General features: G+C 49.6%; 1 protein-coding gene across 2 annotated transcripts in view; it reads right to left on the reverse strand.

Annotated features, from left to right (window-relative positions):
- Nucleotides 1-8,055, reverse strand: part of SLC4A11 (solute carrier family 4 member 11) — a 164,843-nt gene extending 156,788 nt beyond the window's left edge. For both annotated transcript variants that reach the window (XM_077301216.1, XM_077301215.1), the window contains exon 1: nt 7,577-8,055. In XM_077301216.1, the coding sequence (XP_077157331.1) occupies nt 7,577-7,691 (115 nt within the window). In that variant the 5' untranslated portion in view covers nt 7,692-8,055. The remainder of the gene's footprint in view (nt 1-7,576) is intronic.
- Nucleotides 8,056-13,586: the final 5,531 nt, after the last annotated feature.

The raw sequence follows: 13,586 nt of genomic DNA on the forward strand, positions 1-13,586 counted from the left end.
GCCCCACAGAGACCATGTGACCTCTGGCAACAGAACCACCAGTTTCTTTGCATTGCCAGTAGCTTAGTAACCCACCTATACCTTGATGGCTAGACAAAACAAGATGGAAAACATAAGCAGCTCTGGTGGATTCCCGGAAGAAACCTGTGGTGGCCACAGTCAACTTCCTTATTCCATCTGGACCCCCCATCTGCATGGGGTTTGGGAGTTGGGCCCAGCTACTGTGGGCCCAGGGAGAAGCAGAACACTGGGAGAGACAGTAAACGGACTCCCATTCTGAGACCTCGCAAATCACCCCAAAATTACTGTTCCCATCCCAGTATATCATGACTTCGGCAAGGTGACAGGAAGAGGCAGCCTGAAGGACCTGGTGGACTCTGATAAAGTGGTGGCCCATACTGGGATTGCTGTAGGTCCCCCATGCTTGGCAATGGAGTTTGAGGCTTTGGGCAGATTAATGACCAAGCATCCGACCCTGGCAATGGAGTGGATGCTTCTCCATCAACATGCATCCAAGGAGGCAAGGGGTTGGACTAGATGACCTATGAGGTCCCTTCCAACTCTATGATTCTATGACTCATAAGAACATCTGAAGAGCCCTGCTGGATCAGACCAGGGGCTTGTCTAGACTCACACAGCAGCCAACCATGGGCGTGTCCACAGCTCTGCTTCCCAACCATATTCTGATTACGCCACTTCTGAGGTTTCTTGAACCCTGAAGGATGTTTCAGGGGTTTCTCACTGGTAGAAAAGATGAGAAAGGCCATGCTAGGGATGGACCTTTGGACATTCTGCATGCCAAAAAAATGGTTCTTCCACTGAGTCACAGTCCTGTCCCGCCCCCCCCCCTGTGGGTCCGCCTCTCCTCCTGGGTCCCACCACAGGGGCTTCACTCCTATGTTCAGCTTGGAGGTTGGCAATGCTAGGTTTGGACCTCTTCACCCTGGATGAAGCCTTTCCTGCAGGATATCAGATCAGAAAAAGGCTATTGCAGGGATAGTCAACCTGTGGTCCTCCAGATGTCCATGGACTACAATTCCCATGAGCCCCTGCCAGCGTTTGCTGGCAGGGGCTCATGGGAATTGTAGTCCATGGACCTCTGGAGGACCACAGATTGACTACCCCTGGGCTATTGGACAAGAGAGACCATCAAACTCATCCAGCTGGGCTTTTCTTAGGAATTGAACTTGAGTACCTAAGGAATCCATGCCATGCCTCTTTCTCTCAAGCTGCTTTCTACTTGGGGGTATGTTAAACAATTGTCTATTTGCAGCTTCTGATAAGGAAGGGAGGGAGGGGAGGGAAAGGCAAGCACTACGATCCTGAATTTGGCCTGGAGCAAACCTGTGAAGAGAGTTCAAAAGATCCTGCTGGGGCGAAACACCTGTCGGAATTTTGCAGGGAGCGAAAAGGATTTAGATAAGGGGATTTGCAGGTTCCAGCTGCTGCCTGACGATTCGCTAATTTTCTCTGGGAGGCTCTTTGCAGGGCTGAATGCAGCTATGCCTTTTCCACCACCGCCAAAAAAAAAAAGTCACAGGAAAAAAATTATATTTTTTTAAAAAGGGAGAAACTTAACATAGTTAAGTCAAGACTTAGTCAACATAGTCAAGACTTAGGAAGTGTACTCAAGGGCAGGGGTAGTCAACCTGTGGTCCTCCAGATGGTCATGGACTACAATTCCCACGAGCCCCTGCCAGCAAACGCTGGCACGGGCTCATGGGAATTGTAGTCCATGAACATCTGGAGGACCACAGTTTGGCCACCTCTGCTGCACTAGCATCTGGAAGACCCAAGTTCGAATCTACCATGGAAGCTTGCAGGCTTACCTTAGGCCAGTCAGAGACTCTCAACCTGTCCTACCTCGTAGGGTTGTTGTGAGGGCAAAATGGAGGTGAGGGGAATCATGTAAGCGACTTTGGGTTCCCATTGGAGAGGAAATCAGGTTATAAACAAAGCATGAACATAAATATCAGCAAAGGACGTGGGAAACCGCAGCTCATTCCCCGCTCGACACGGAAGCTGTCTGGGTGACCCCGGACCAGCCATTCTCTCTAGTCAGCCTCAGGGTTGTTGTAGGACAGAATGGGAGGTGGTAAGTGGCAGCTGTCATATCTGTGCCATAACTTCATGCATCAAACATGCAAATTCACCGAGCAACAGATTACAAGTCAAAGCAGCTGCAGACCTCTCAGGAATCGGTCCTGCTTTCCTTGGCCCAAAAGATTTCATGCTGGCCCTTGTTCTTAGCAAAACATCTACCCCCCACCCTGATTCACATCTTGGGTATCTTCGATAGAGATATCCCCTCCCCCCCACCCCGAAACCTGAAATTGAGATTCTTTGGGGTTGCCACACAGTTGGTATCGTGTTTTTGACTGCTGTTTTATGTATTTTATAATAACAAGTTGTAAGTCCAAGCTGGCATTGCCAGGAGGCTCAGAGTATAAATCAAAAAAATAAAATAAATAAACAAACAATGAGAGAGACATTTTTGGGATGGCACAAGATGTTATGCACTTCATCCACAGAGTCAACCTCTCTAGCTCGCAGGGACCTAAACGCACAAACCAGAGAAGAGAGGGTGGTTTTTAATTCCCGATCTAGCAGCTGCTCTCTATTTACCGCGTAATTGTCCAGGGAGTATTCATTACAACGCAGAGTAACAAGAGAGTTATGAAATCGTACACAGACGGTTTATTTTCAGCAGCCGGCCCGCTGGCCGCCTCTTCTGACTGCTCCAGACTTTCCGTTCCAACATTCTTGCAATTTTGGAGCATTTCCCCCCACCCCCCAACAAGCATCCATTTGGGGATTTGTTTTTTAAAGGACCCAAGATTCTCCTGCCTTTGAAAATGAATCGTCTCCACTCTCCGTGACAGTGAGAATCGCAGATCTTATCCGGAGCTCTGTTTATTCATAACAGCCTTTCATTAACCGGCGAGCGCTCACATTAAACAGAGGAAACGGTTTATTGGGCTTGTAACGTCGCTTCATAAAAGTTATGCATAATCAGAAACAATTTAAAGAATCCAAAAAAACAAAAGAAAAGTTACAAGGGATGAGAACAGCTCAGAAACAACGCTGGTTTAACACAGCAGATAAAAGACTGGGAGCTTCCAGTTATTTTATGCCATTTATGGATATCCTAGTTTCTCAAAAACAACATTATAAACATATTATAAGGTAAAGGTATCCCCTGTGCAAGCACTGGGTCATGTCTGACCCTTGGGCTGATGCCCTCCAGCGTTTTCATGGCAGACTCAATACGGGGTGGTTTGCCAGTGCCTTCCCCAGTCATTACCGTTTACCCCCCAGCAAGCTGGGTACTCATTTTACCGACCTCGGAAGGATGGAAGGCTGAGTCAACCTTGAGCCGGCTGCTGGGATCGAACTCCCAGCCTCATGGGCAGAGCTTTCAGACTGCATGACTGCTGCCTTACCACTCTGCGCCACAAGAGGCTCCACAATATTATAAGATTTCCTTTGCACGTGAACAATTTTATGAGCTCTGCTCAACCGAGGTTATTTATGGCTGAGCTCTGTTTAGTTTTCTACCCGCGGAATTCGGTGGCCACAGATCTTCAAGAAGCATCTTCTGAAAGTTATCTCAGATGGGTTTTGGAATAACTCTATTCTCCCCATTAATGTGTTAAGAGCAAGGCAGAGACCCATGCTGATAGCAAATCTGAGTGGTGGTTAAAGGGTTAAAGCTCCCCCCACCCTTCCTTGCCAGCCCTAAGGTTCAAATTTGCAGTCTGCATTTCTTGCAGGCATGAAATGGATTTTTGCTTCGCCTTTCTGCATCCGAAGGGGATGTATGCATGATTAACACAGGGTCAGCTCAAAGCCACATCTCCATGTATTTTGAAGAATTTACACCTCATCTTCCAGTCTCTGCAGCCAACGGAAACAGCATCCTGCCTTTCAAATACTTAAAGAGGGCTATCCTGTCCCCTCTCAACCTCCTTTTCTCCAGGCTGAACATTCCCAAGTCCCTCAACCTATCTTCATAGGGCTTGGGGCCCTATGAATCCCTTGAAGATTGATAAGGGACCAGGATTTTCCTCAAAGGAGAACTTTTGAAAAAAAAATCATGACACATTTATATGCTACTGAGGAAAAAAAGATTTTGAAAATGTGTTTATAACCGGTTTGCATTTGGGTGTTTCAACTTAGTTGCATGATTCATATACAGTTTCTACAAACAATTCGGATCACAAGCCATTTCGTTTTGTGTACCCAGCTGTCTTGTCTTTTGGCTTCTTACCTGGCAGCTGGCAACCTTAGCTTCCTGACTGAACCTGGGGCATATGGGTAGGTTAGAATCATAGAATCCTAGAGTTGGAAGGGGCCACACAGGCCATCTAGTCCAACCCCCTGCTCAATGGAGGATCAGCCCTAAGCATCCTAAAGCATCCAAGAAAAGTGTGTATCCATACTGGTGAAGGAGGCCCTTGGTTGTGCAGGGCTTTATCTATTTATCTGTCTGTCTGTCTGCCTGTCTGTCTGTCTGCCACCCTCCCCGGAGGCTCAGAGTGGTTTACATGGAACAGTAACATAATGGAACAAACATGGTAAGAATATCCAGTTTTAACTGTAACTTACTGACGGCCCCGTAGGATGGCCATGTTGGTGGTGATTCTCATGGGAGGGGGCCTCAGGGGCCCATGGAAGGAGATTGAATTCAAGTCGACCTCAACCAAATGCCTGGCGGAAGAGCTCCCTTTTGCAGGCCCTGCGGAACTGTTCAAGCTCCACTAGGGCTCTGATCTCCTCCAGGAGCTCGTTCCACCAGGTAGGGGCCAGGATGGAGAAAGCTCTGGGCCTGGTTGAGGTCAAGTGAGCTTCCCTGGGGTCTGTGATCACTAGGCAGTTGGTAGTAGGAGAGTGTAAGGCTCTCTGAGGGGTGAGGGCAGAGAGGCGATCCCTTAGGTACACTGGGCCCAGACTGCGGATGGCCTTAAAGGTGATTACCAGAAGCTTTACAGGTCAACATCAGCTCCTTGGACTGAGCCCAGAAACAAAAAGAAAGTGATATATAGATTCCATACCCCCAAACCCAGCTGAAGCCATAATATGCTACAAGACAACAACAAAATCCAAAGAGATCCCCAGGAAAATTCCCAAAATAGAAGGAAGATCAACATTCAGTCCTTGTTGGGAGGAAGACATGATAAAAATGCAGGTTCATTTGGTCTTAAGCAGCAAAACGGAGGTTGAGTCCAGGGGCCCTTGGAAGACCACCAAGGTCTTATTCGAGGTATGAGATTTTGTGCACACACACAAAACTTTATACCCAGAATATGGACAAATTCCAAGAAAACAAGGTTTAGTGGCACCTTTAAGATCGCCAAGGTTTTATTCAAGGTATAAACATTCGTGTGCCTTGAATCAAACTTCGTTCTGCCGCTTCAACAAGGCAACCTCCCCAAATCGAAATACCAGCCAAGTTTAATTCCAGATGTAAGCCTTCGTGTGCATCCGCACAAATGTTTTTTTATTTGTTTGTTTCCTTGTTTATTTCATTTATATGCTGCCTGCCTGGTTAGCTGGAATTAAACTTTGTTAGTCTTAAAGGGAGCCCTTAAAGGGTCTCAAACTTTGTTTGATGATCAAAACAATGAAGATTTAAAAATGGGATGGACCCGGATTGTGGGGTGGACGTGATAACAGTCTCTAGCATCTTCAGAGCGCTTCAGACGGGTCAAAGTCATACAATCCATGTATTCACGGCACCTGGCTGGCTCTCAAAGAAGAGCTGTTTTTTTTAATGTCCTGCTTTTCACTACCTGAAAGACACTCAGAGTGGCTTACAAATACCTTTCCCTTTCTCTCCCCACAACCGACAATCTGTTCATTAGGTGGGGATGAGGGAGCTCTGGGAGAACTGTGCAGGGCCCAAGGTCAACAAGCAGGTGGAGCAAGAGTGGGGCATCAAACCCAGTTCTCCAGATTAGAGGCCATCACTTTTAACCGCCACACCAATGCTCATAGCAATGACTCCTCAAGCAGGAAGGCTTGGAGAAATCCACAAGAAAATGAAATCTGCTAAATAAAGGGCAAAAAGGCATACATACATAGGCATGCTGTAATTCTGACACGCACTTTCCACCCCCAACCTTGTAAGGTAGGACGCCTTATTGTGACCCCCTTGCAAAGGAGGTTTTAAGGCACAGAGGGAGTCAGAGACTATAAGCCCCCAAATTATTCCAAAAGAAAGACAGGCTATGAATACGCTAAAACCCAAAAAGATCCGATCCAGAATTAGTAGTTCACAAACCTGCCTCTCAGCCTCTGAACTATACCCCCATCCACTCAGCTCCATGACTCACGGGGTAATTTTGGGCTAATCACACACTTTCAACCTAGCCTACCTCGCAGGGTGGGTGTGCGGACAAAGCAAAGGAGGAGAGATGAGACCATCCCCTTCTGTAAGTCCCCGAGCTGTAACGGACAAGCAAGACTGAAACAGGAGAGAGCCTTTCAACATGCACTTTCTGCATCCAAGTCTGAATCCTAATCACACACACTCCTTCGAGGTGATATATTCTTGTAAGCCGCCATGAGTCCCTGGAGAAGTGGTGGAATATAAATCCAAAAAATAAATAAATAAAATAAATACACGCACATTCTTACAAGGCTTGCAAACTCCCAGTCAGGAAATTACTGGCCATTTGGCAGCCGCGTCTGAGAAGAACAGGGACTTGGGCCAAGTGACATCAATATTTTGCAAACCAGAAACCCCTGCATGAACAGGTTACTGATCCAGAGTCGAAGTCTGTCCTTGAAGAAGACTTTTTGACAAATGCCATCCGAAGTTAGGTTGCACTCTCTGGTTTGGGAGATTTCTGGAGAGTTGGGGGCCTAGGGAGGGAGGGGGATTTGGGGGAGAGGTCGCCCCTTAGAATCTGTGGCATTCAATGGAGTCCGTCTTCCAAAGCAGCCCTCTTCTCCCGGGGAGCTAAACTCGGTGCAATCCGAAGAGATCTCTGGGCGACGCGAATTCTCAGTCCAAAAACGCCCTATCCAGTCGCTACAAAACCCCAGGGAGTCTGCATGCAGTTACCAACCTGCAGGCGAGGCCTGGGGTTCTCCTGGAACGGCAACTGACCTCCAGCCGACACAGATCCCCCCCCACCCACCCCACAGTCAGCAGACTGTGTGACGTGATGCCCCACAGAGGCCTCGTCCCTCCCCACCCCTCTCGTCTCCAGGAACTTCCTAACCTGGAGTTGGCAGCTCTCCTCCTGCAGCAGACACATCACGAAATATAATCAGTGTGCAGCCAAGAAGCCTGCCGGGATCATCCCCAAATTGTTCCTAAAAGTCCCCTTTCGCCTCAAGGCAAGGAAGAGAGCAGTCTTACATTCCCACCCCCACCCACCCCACCCCCCTTGCATACAGGCTGCCATTTTGCAAACTCAGCCCAAAGACGTCTCCCGGTGCAAATCTCTAGGGATTTGACTCCCTTCCTTCCTCTTGCTCCCTGACCTCCTTGCAGTTTCCAGGCCAGCTTGTCTCCAAACAGACAAACGCAAATACATTGACTTTTTTAAAATAAAAGAAGCCTCACCTTCAGCAGGCAGGAGGTTGCTCTCGCTGTCGTTCCTCTGCGAATCGGGCTTCATCTTTCCCAGGGGGCCGTGCAGAGTGTGGAAATAGCAGAGGGGTCCCTCTCTCTCTTCCATGCCTTCAGAGCCAGCCCAGGCTGGGAGTCACGGCCTGGAGAAGCAGCCGACCGGCAGAGGGGCAGGGGGAAGCCGCAGAAGCCATCTCACCTTGCAGTGCGGGACGGAGGAGGGCATAGGTTCCCCTAGCCCTGCATTGACACAGAAGGCTTCGTTAAAAACAGGCCACGTGGATTGCTCCCTCCAGCGCAGAGAAGCCGCCTGGCTCGGGGGTCTCTTCTCCCAGGCCGGAGATTCTCAAAAAAGTCGCTGCGCTCCCAAGGGGAAAACAATATTGTTATTAACAATAGCTTGCAAGGGTGCCGCAGGCAGGGTGCTTCTTGGGAGACAGGCCCTCAACTGTGGAGGTTCCTTGTAGAACCTTGCAGGGGTTTGAAAAAAGCATCAGAGCTTCCCGGCCAGCCCTTAAAGGGACAGGTGAGGAGGGGGTGTGGTCTCTTGATGGGGAGCCTGCAGGCCCACCTGGGCTAGAGAGGGCGATGGAGGCTTTTAAAGGGCTCTTCGCCTACCGTGGATTCCCTGTTCTCGCTTCTGGGTTGAGAAATGCCTGGGGATTTGGAAGGGTTTTCGTAGGGTTGCCAGCTCCGGGTGGAGATACCTGGTGGGTTAGCCTGGGGAAAGTACCCCATGGGGGTGGGGAGGGAGCTCAGTGGGGTATTATGACAAAAAGCCCACCCCCCAAAGGAACTGTTTCCTCCAAAGGAATTGGTCTCCTTTGCCTGGAGATCAGTGCTCATTTAGGGAGATTGCCAGGCCCCACCAGGAGATTGGCAACCCTGGAATTTTGGGGGGGGGTGAAGGACTTCAGTAGGGTAAACCAACCCAGAACCCATTCCTCCACACCAGACAGTTTCTTCAGGGAAGTTGATCTCTGCCCCCAGAATTACAGATCATCTCCTGTCTACGGTTCCCCTGTACAAGATGGCTACTTGGGAGGGTGGAGTCTAGGGTGGTGCACCCCAGGAGGTCTCCAGCTACTACCTGGAGGCTGGCAACCATGCCTACGAAGGTGCCTTCCTCCAGAGAAACTGATCTGCTAAGTTTGGGCGGGGAAATTGCAGGTGATTTGGGGGAGATGGAGCCTGAAGAGGAAGTGGGGGTTGGACAGAGATAGCCATTTTTTTTAGTTCTGTCATCTAGATCAGGGGTAGTCAACCTGTGGTCCTCCAGATGTCCACGGACTACAATTCCCATGAGCCCCTGCCAGCAAATGCTGGCAGGGGCTCATGGGAATTGTAGTCCGTGGACATCTGGAGGACCACAGGTTGACTACCCCTGATCTAGAGAGCTGCAGCCATTCTGAGGGATCTCCAGGCCCCTCCTGGAGGTTGGCAACCCTATTGGCATGTGCTTTTTGCCCTGCATTAGGGCCTTTCCCTAAATGTCGCCAAATGCTGCCCAAAGAAGGCAGGAAGAAATTGCACAGAAGAAGAGAACGGACATGATTGCCCTTCGTTTGTATAGATGTGTCCACTGATTACCTCCCTGCAGAATTTGGCGGCTGTCAGTCCGGGGAAGGGCTGGTTTCTGGCCGTGAGCAACTGACCTTTCACAAAGGGTAACAGCTCTGCCAGGGCTTCTCTAGGTATCAACCGGATTTCTTGGCCCATAACTACTGCCCCATAGCAGATGTCTGGGGAATGAGGGGAAAGCACTGCAGCGTAGAGCAGGGTTGCCAGATGCAGGTTGGAAAATCCCTGGAGATTTCAGGGCGGGGCCATTGGGGAGGATGGCAAGGTAGACTGCTGTAGAATCAAAGAACAATAGAATTGGAAGGGGCCATAGAGGCCATCTAGTCCAACCCCCTGCTCAACGCAGGATCAGACCAAAGCATCCTAAAGCATCCAAGAAAAGTGTGTATCCAACCTTTGCTTGAAGACTGCCAGAATCCACCATCCATTTCCTCAATGTTGCTTGGCGTTCAGTTGGAGTTCCGGATCTCCAGGCCCCACCTGGCAGTTGGCAAGCCTAGCTTTGGAGGGTGGCATCTTATGACATTATGCCTCCCCAAACCCCATCCCTAAATCTCCAGAAACTTCCCAGCCATAGCAACACTTTCGTAGGCAGAGTGGAGAAATACCTGGAGGTTTCGGGGGCAGAAGCCGGGGAGGGAGGGATTTCAAGGGGGTCAAAAGCCCCCAGAACCCACCTTCCATAGAGGCCGTTTTCTCCGGGGGAATTGATCGCCCGTAATCCCTGAAGCTCTCCAGCCACCAGCTGGAGGGTGGCATGCCTGTTTACTGGAAGGAAATTGGTGTCGTAAACTAAACCAGGGGTAGTCAACCTGTGGTCCTCCAGATGCCCATGGACTACAATTCCCATGAGCCCCTGCCAGGGTTCGCTGGCAGGGGCTCATGGGAATTGTAGTCCATGGACATCTGGAGGACCACAGGTTGACTACCCCTGAACTAAACAGCTAACTCAACCTGAATCCTTCCCCCACCACTCCGCATGGCACCAGAGCCCGTGAACGCTTATTCCAGGAGCCGCAGAGTGCTTTGTAGAGCCACGACAAAGAGCCCCTGACGTTATGTCTCTGGTTTTTGTTGTTCGCTGTCCAAAGCTGTAATGCTATCCGCTGGGGCAGGGCGCACCTTTGGCCTCCTTCTCTTCTTACCTGGGTGTGAAATCACATCTGTCCACTGAATGTCTCAGCAGATCGAATGAAACGCCAGCCCGTTCCCCCGGGAGGGAAAAGGCCAGCCTTTCCAACGTGCCTTCGGATAGCTTTGCAGGATCAGCCAGCGCCACCTCCTCGCCGGCTGGTGGGGGAAAGACAAGCCTCACCATGCTCCCTCTGGCTCCGGCGCATGGCGGCCGGTTTCTGTGGCCCTGCTCGGGAGGACGGGGTGGGAGGATCAGAAACAGGCGCTGTGGAAATCAAACGGGCCCATGAGCCTCCGGGTGACAACAGAACCGAGAGCAGGGAATGGATTTTGCTCCTGTTGTCATCAGAAGAGCGCATGATGTGGGCAGAACACTGAACAAAATACTGTGCTCTTGGGTCACACAGCAAGGGGTGCTTTTGTGAGTGGCTGCTTAATGCCGTGGCACAGGACACGGGACACGGGACACGTTCCCAATCTGGTTTTAGCAAATGAACAGCCAGAGAAGAACTGGGTTTGTTTGTTTTGGTTTTTTTTTTAATTTTCATTTTATTTAGAAAGGGAAAGGGAAAAACCAGCACATATAATATAATAAAACCTGCATCATAATATTGTTTGCCATGTTCTTGGTTTATATCCATTGTTCCATTGAATTGCATGAGATCTTAACACAAAAACAGATTTCGGGGACGCAAAAACACTCTACCTTCACGAATATCTAAGGTCCAAAGAAAAAGAATACTTAAATATATATATATTTAAATATATATATATGTGTGTGTGTGTGTGTGTGTGTGTATACATATGTATATGTATATATATGTATATATATATATGTATATATATGTATGCTCATGAGGTTGGGAGTTCGATCCCAGCAGCCGGCTCAAGGTTGACTCAGCCTTCCATCCTTCCGAGGTCGGTAAAATGAGTACCCAGCTTGCTGCTGGGGGGTAAACGGTAATGACTGGGGAAGGCACTGGCAAACCACCCCGTATTGAGTCTGCCATGAAAACGCTAGAGGGCGTCACCCCAAGGGTCAGACATGACTCGGTGCTTGCACAGGGGATACCTTTACCTTTACCTTTATATGTATATATATATATATGTGTGTGTGTGTATATATATAAATGTTAAAGTATTACATATACATTAAAATGCATGTTATAATACATTTACTGAAAAAGATTTTAAAATATAATTTAAAATCTCCTTCCTTTAGTATACATCTTTAAAACAAGGTAAACAGACAAAAGAAAAAAATCATTTAGTTACTAATCTTTGAAGGTCTGTTTTTTTTTTGTTTTTTTTTGTTTTTTGTATTCTGCTTTTTACCACCCGAAGGCCTTTCAAAGTGGCTCTAATCACATTCCCTCCCTTTCCGCAAAATGGACATGTAGGGAGGTAGATGAGGGAGCTCTGAGAGAACTGGCCCAAAGTCATCCAGGTGACTGCATGTGGAGAAATGAGTCCTCATTCCTCCTCATGCAATCTCTTGGTTCTCTGGATTAGAGGCTGCTCTTAAGAGTAAGTCCTACTGAAGTCAATGAATGACTCCTACATTTCTTACCATTGCTGCCGTGCTGTCCGAATTCTATTATTTACTCAGGAGTAAGCCCCGCGGTATCAGTAACCTTGCATGGGGTTCTAACCACACGACCCGTAGCTTTCTTCTCTTTGCACTAAGCACATAGCTACAGCTATGCGTGACTACTAGGAGACACCTATAAAGACTTGTTGATTCTTCGTCCAGCTGCCATAGGGATAAAATCCACACGCAAGACACCGGCCGGCCCCCACTCAAGGCCCTGTTTGAAAGCTCTCAATTGCAGAATCGTCGGGTTGCCAGCTCCTGGCTGGAAATTCCTGGAGTGGAGGCTAGAGAGGGCAGGGTTGAAGGAGAGAAACGACCACAGGAGAATATAATTCGCTCCTGAGGGTCTGGGGAAATTTCTGCCTAGCCATCATGACTTGTAAGCGTCCCAGCGGATCCCATATTCCCTGGGCCATTTCCACCTGAGAAAAGAGCGGGGGGGGGGGGGCTGAAGAGCTTTCTCCCCGGCTGTCCTGGACCTCGCACACCTGAGACCCATGAATCCCCCAGGGCACATATGTTCCAAATTCCTCTGACACCTTCCAGATGGGACTCAGATCTCCGGAATTACACCTGAACTCCAGGTGAAGAAGCTGTATTTTTATGCCACTTTGTAGCACCCAAAGGGGTCTCAAAGCGGCTTACAAATGCCTTCCCTTTCTTTCCCTACCACAGACAGCCTGTGAGGCTAAGAGAGATCTGGCAGAACTGGAACTGGCCTAAGGTCACCCGACTGGCTACATGCGGAGGAGGCATGGGGAATCAAACCTGGCTCCCCAGATTTGAGGCTGCCACTCTTAGCTACTATGCCATGCTGGCTCTCAGATGGGGGGGGGGGGGGAGAGACAGCTGTCTTTCAGGGGGGTGGACTGTACAGCATTAAACAGAACCTCAGGCCCAAGCACAGATCCTATTGGAAGAGCTGAAGCTCAAAGCAAAAGCATCAGCTTGGCCTGCAGAAGGTCCCCGGTTCAATCCCTGGCTTCTCCAGCTGAAAGGACCAGGCAAGAGGTGAGAGGAAAGACCTCAGTCTGAGACCCTGGAGAGCCATGGGAAGGGGCCGTGGCTCAGTGGTAGATCCTCTGCTTGGCAGGCAAAAGGTCCCAGGTTCAATCCCCGGCATCTCCAGTTACGGGGATCTGGCAGCAAGTGATGGGAAAGACCTCTGTCTCAGTCCCCGGAAAGGTGCCACCAGTCCAGGGAGACAGCACTGACCTTGAGGGGCCAAGGGTCAGATCCAGTGTAAGGCAGCCTCATGGGTTCATCTGCAAAACTGCACTGCGATCAAGCCAGGGAACAGAATCATGCTGAGCTGGAAGCTTCCGAAAACATCCTTTCTTATCTTGGTATGGCGTGGCCGTTGCCAGGACTGGGCACCCTGCCTGTTCCTTGAATGGAGAGAGAGAGAGAGAGAGAGAGCATCCCCCCCCCCTCCCCGTGCCTTTCCTTCCAGGACACCGTGATGGAGCCTGCAGGTCTGGACGTCCTGAAAGAGAGGACAAAGGTCACGTCTCGGGAAGAATGAGAGCTGACTTGGCGCTTGACTCATCTCGCAGCCTTTGGATCTGTGCCCTGACTGCTGCCTCCGAAATGCAGGGAGCTTTCGGGCTTACCTGGGTACCACGGTCTAAGCTGCCTTTTGCTGGATCAGACCTCTGGTCCGTCTACTCAAGCTGCCAGGCGCTCTCCAGGGGT

The sequence above is a fragment of the Paroedura picta genome, chromosome 10, assembly GCF_049243985.1.
Source record: "Paroedura picta isolate Pp20150507F chromosome 10, Ppicta_v3.0, whole genome shotgun sequence".
NCBI classification, from domain to species: domain Eukaryota; kingdom Metazoa; phylum Chordata; class Lepidosauria; order Squamata; family Gekkonidae; genus Paroedura; species Paroedura picta.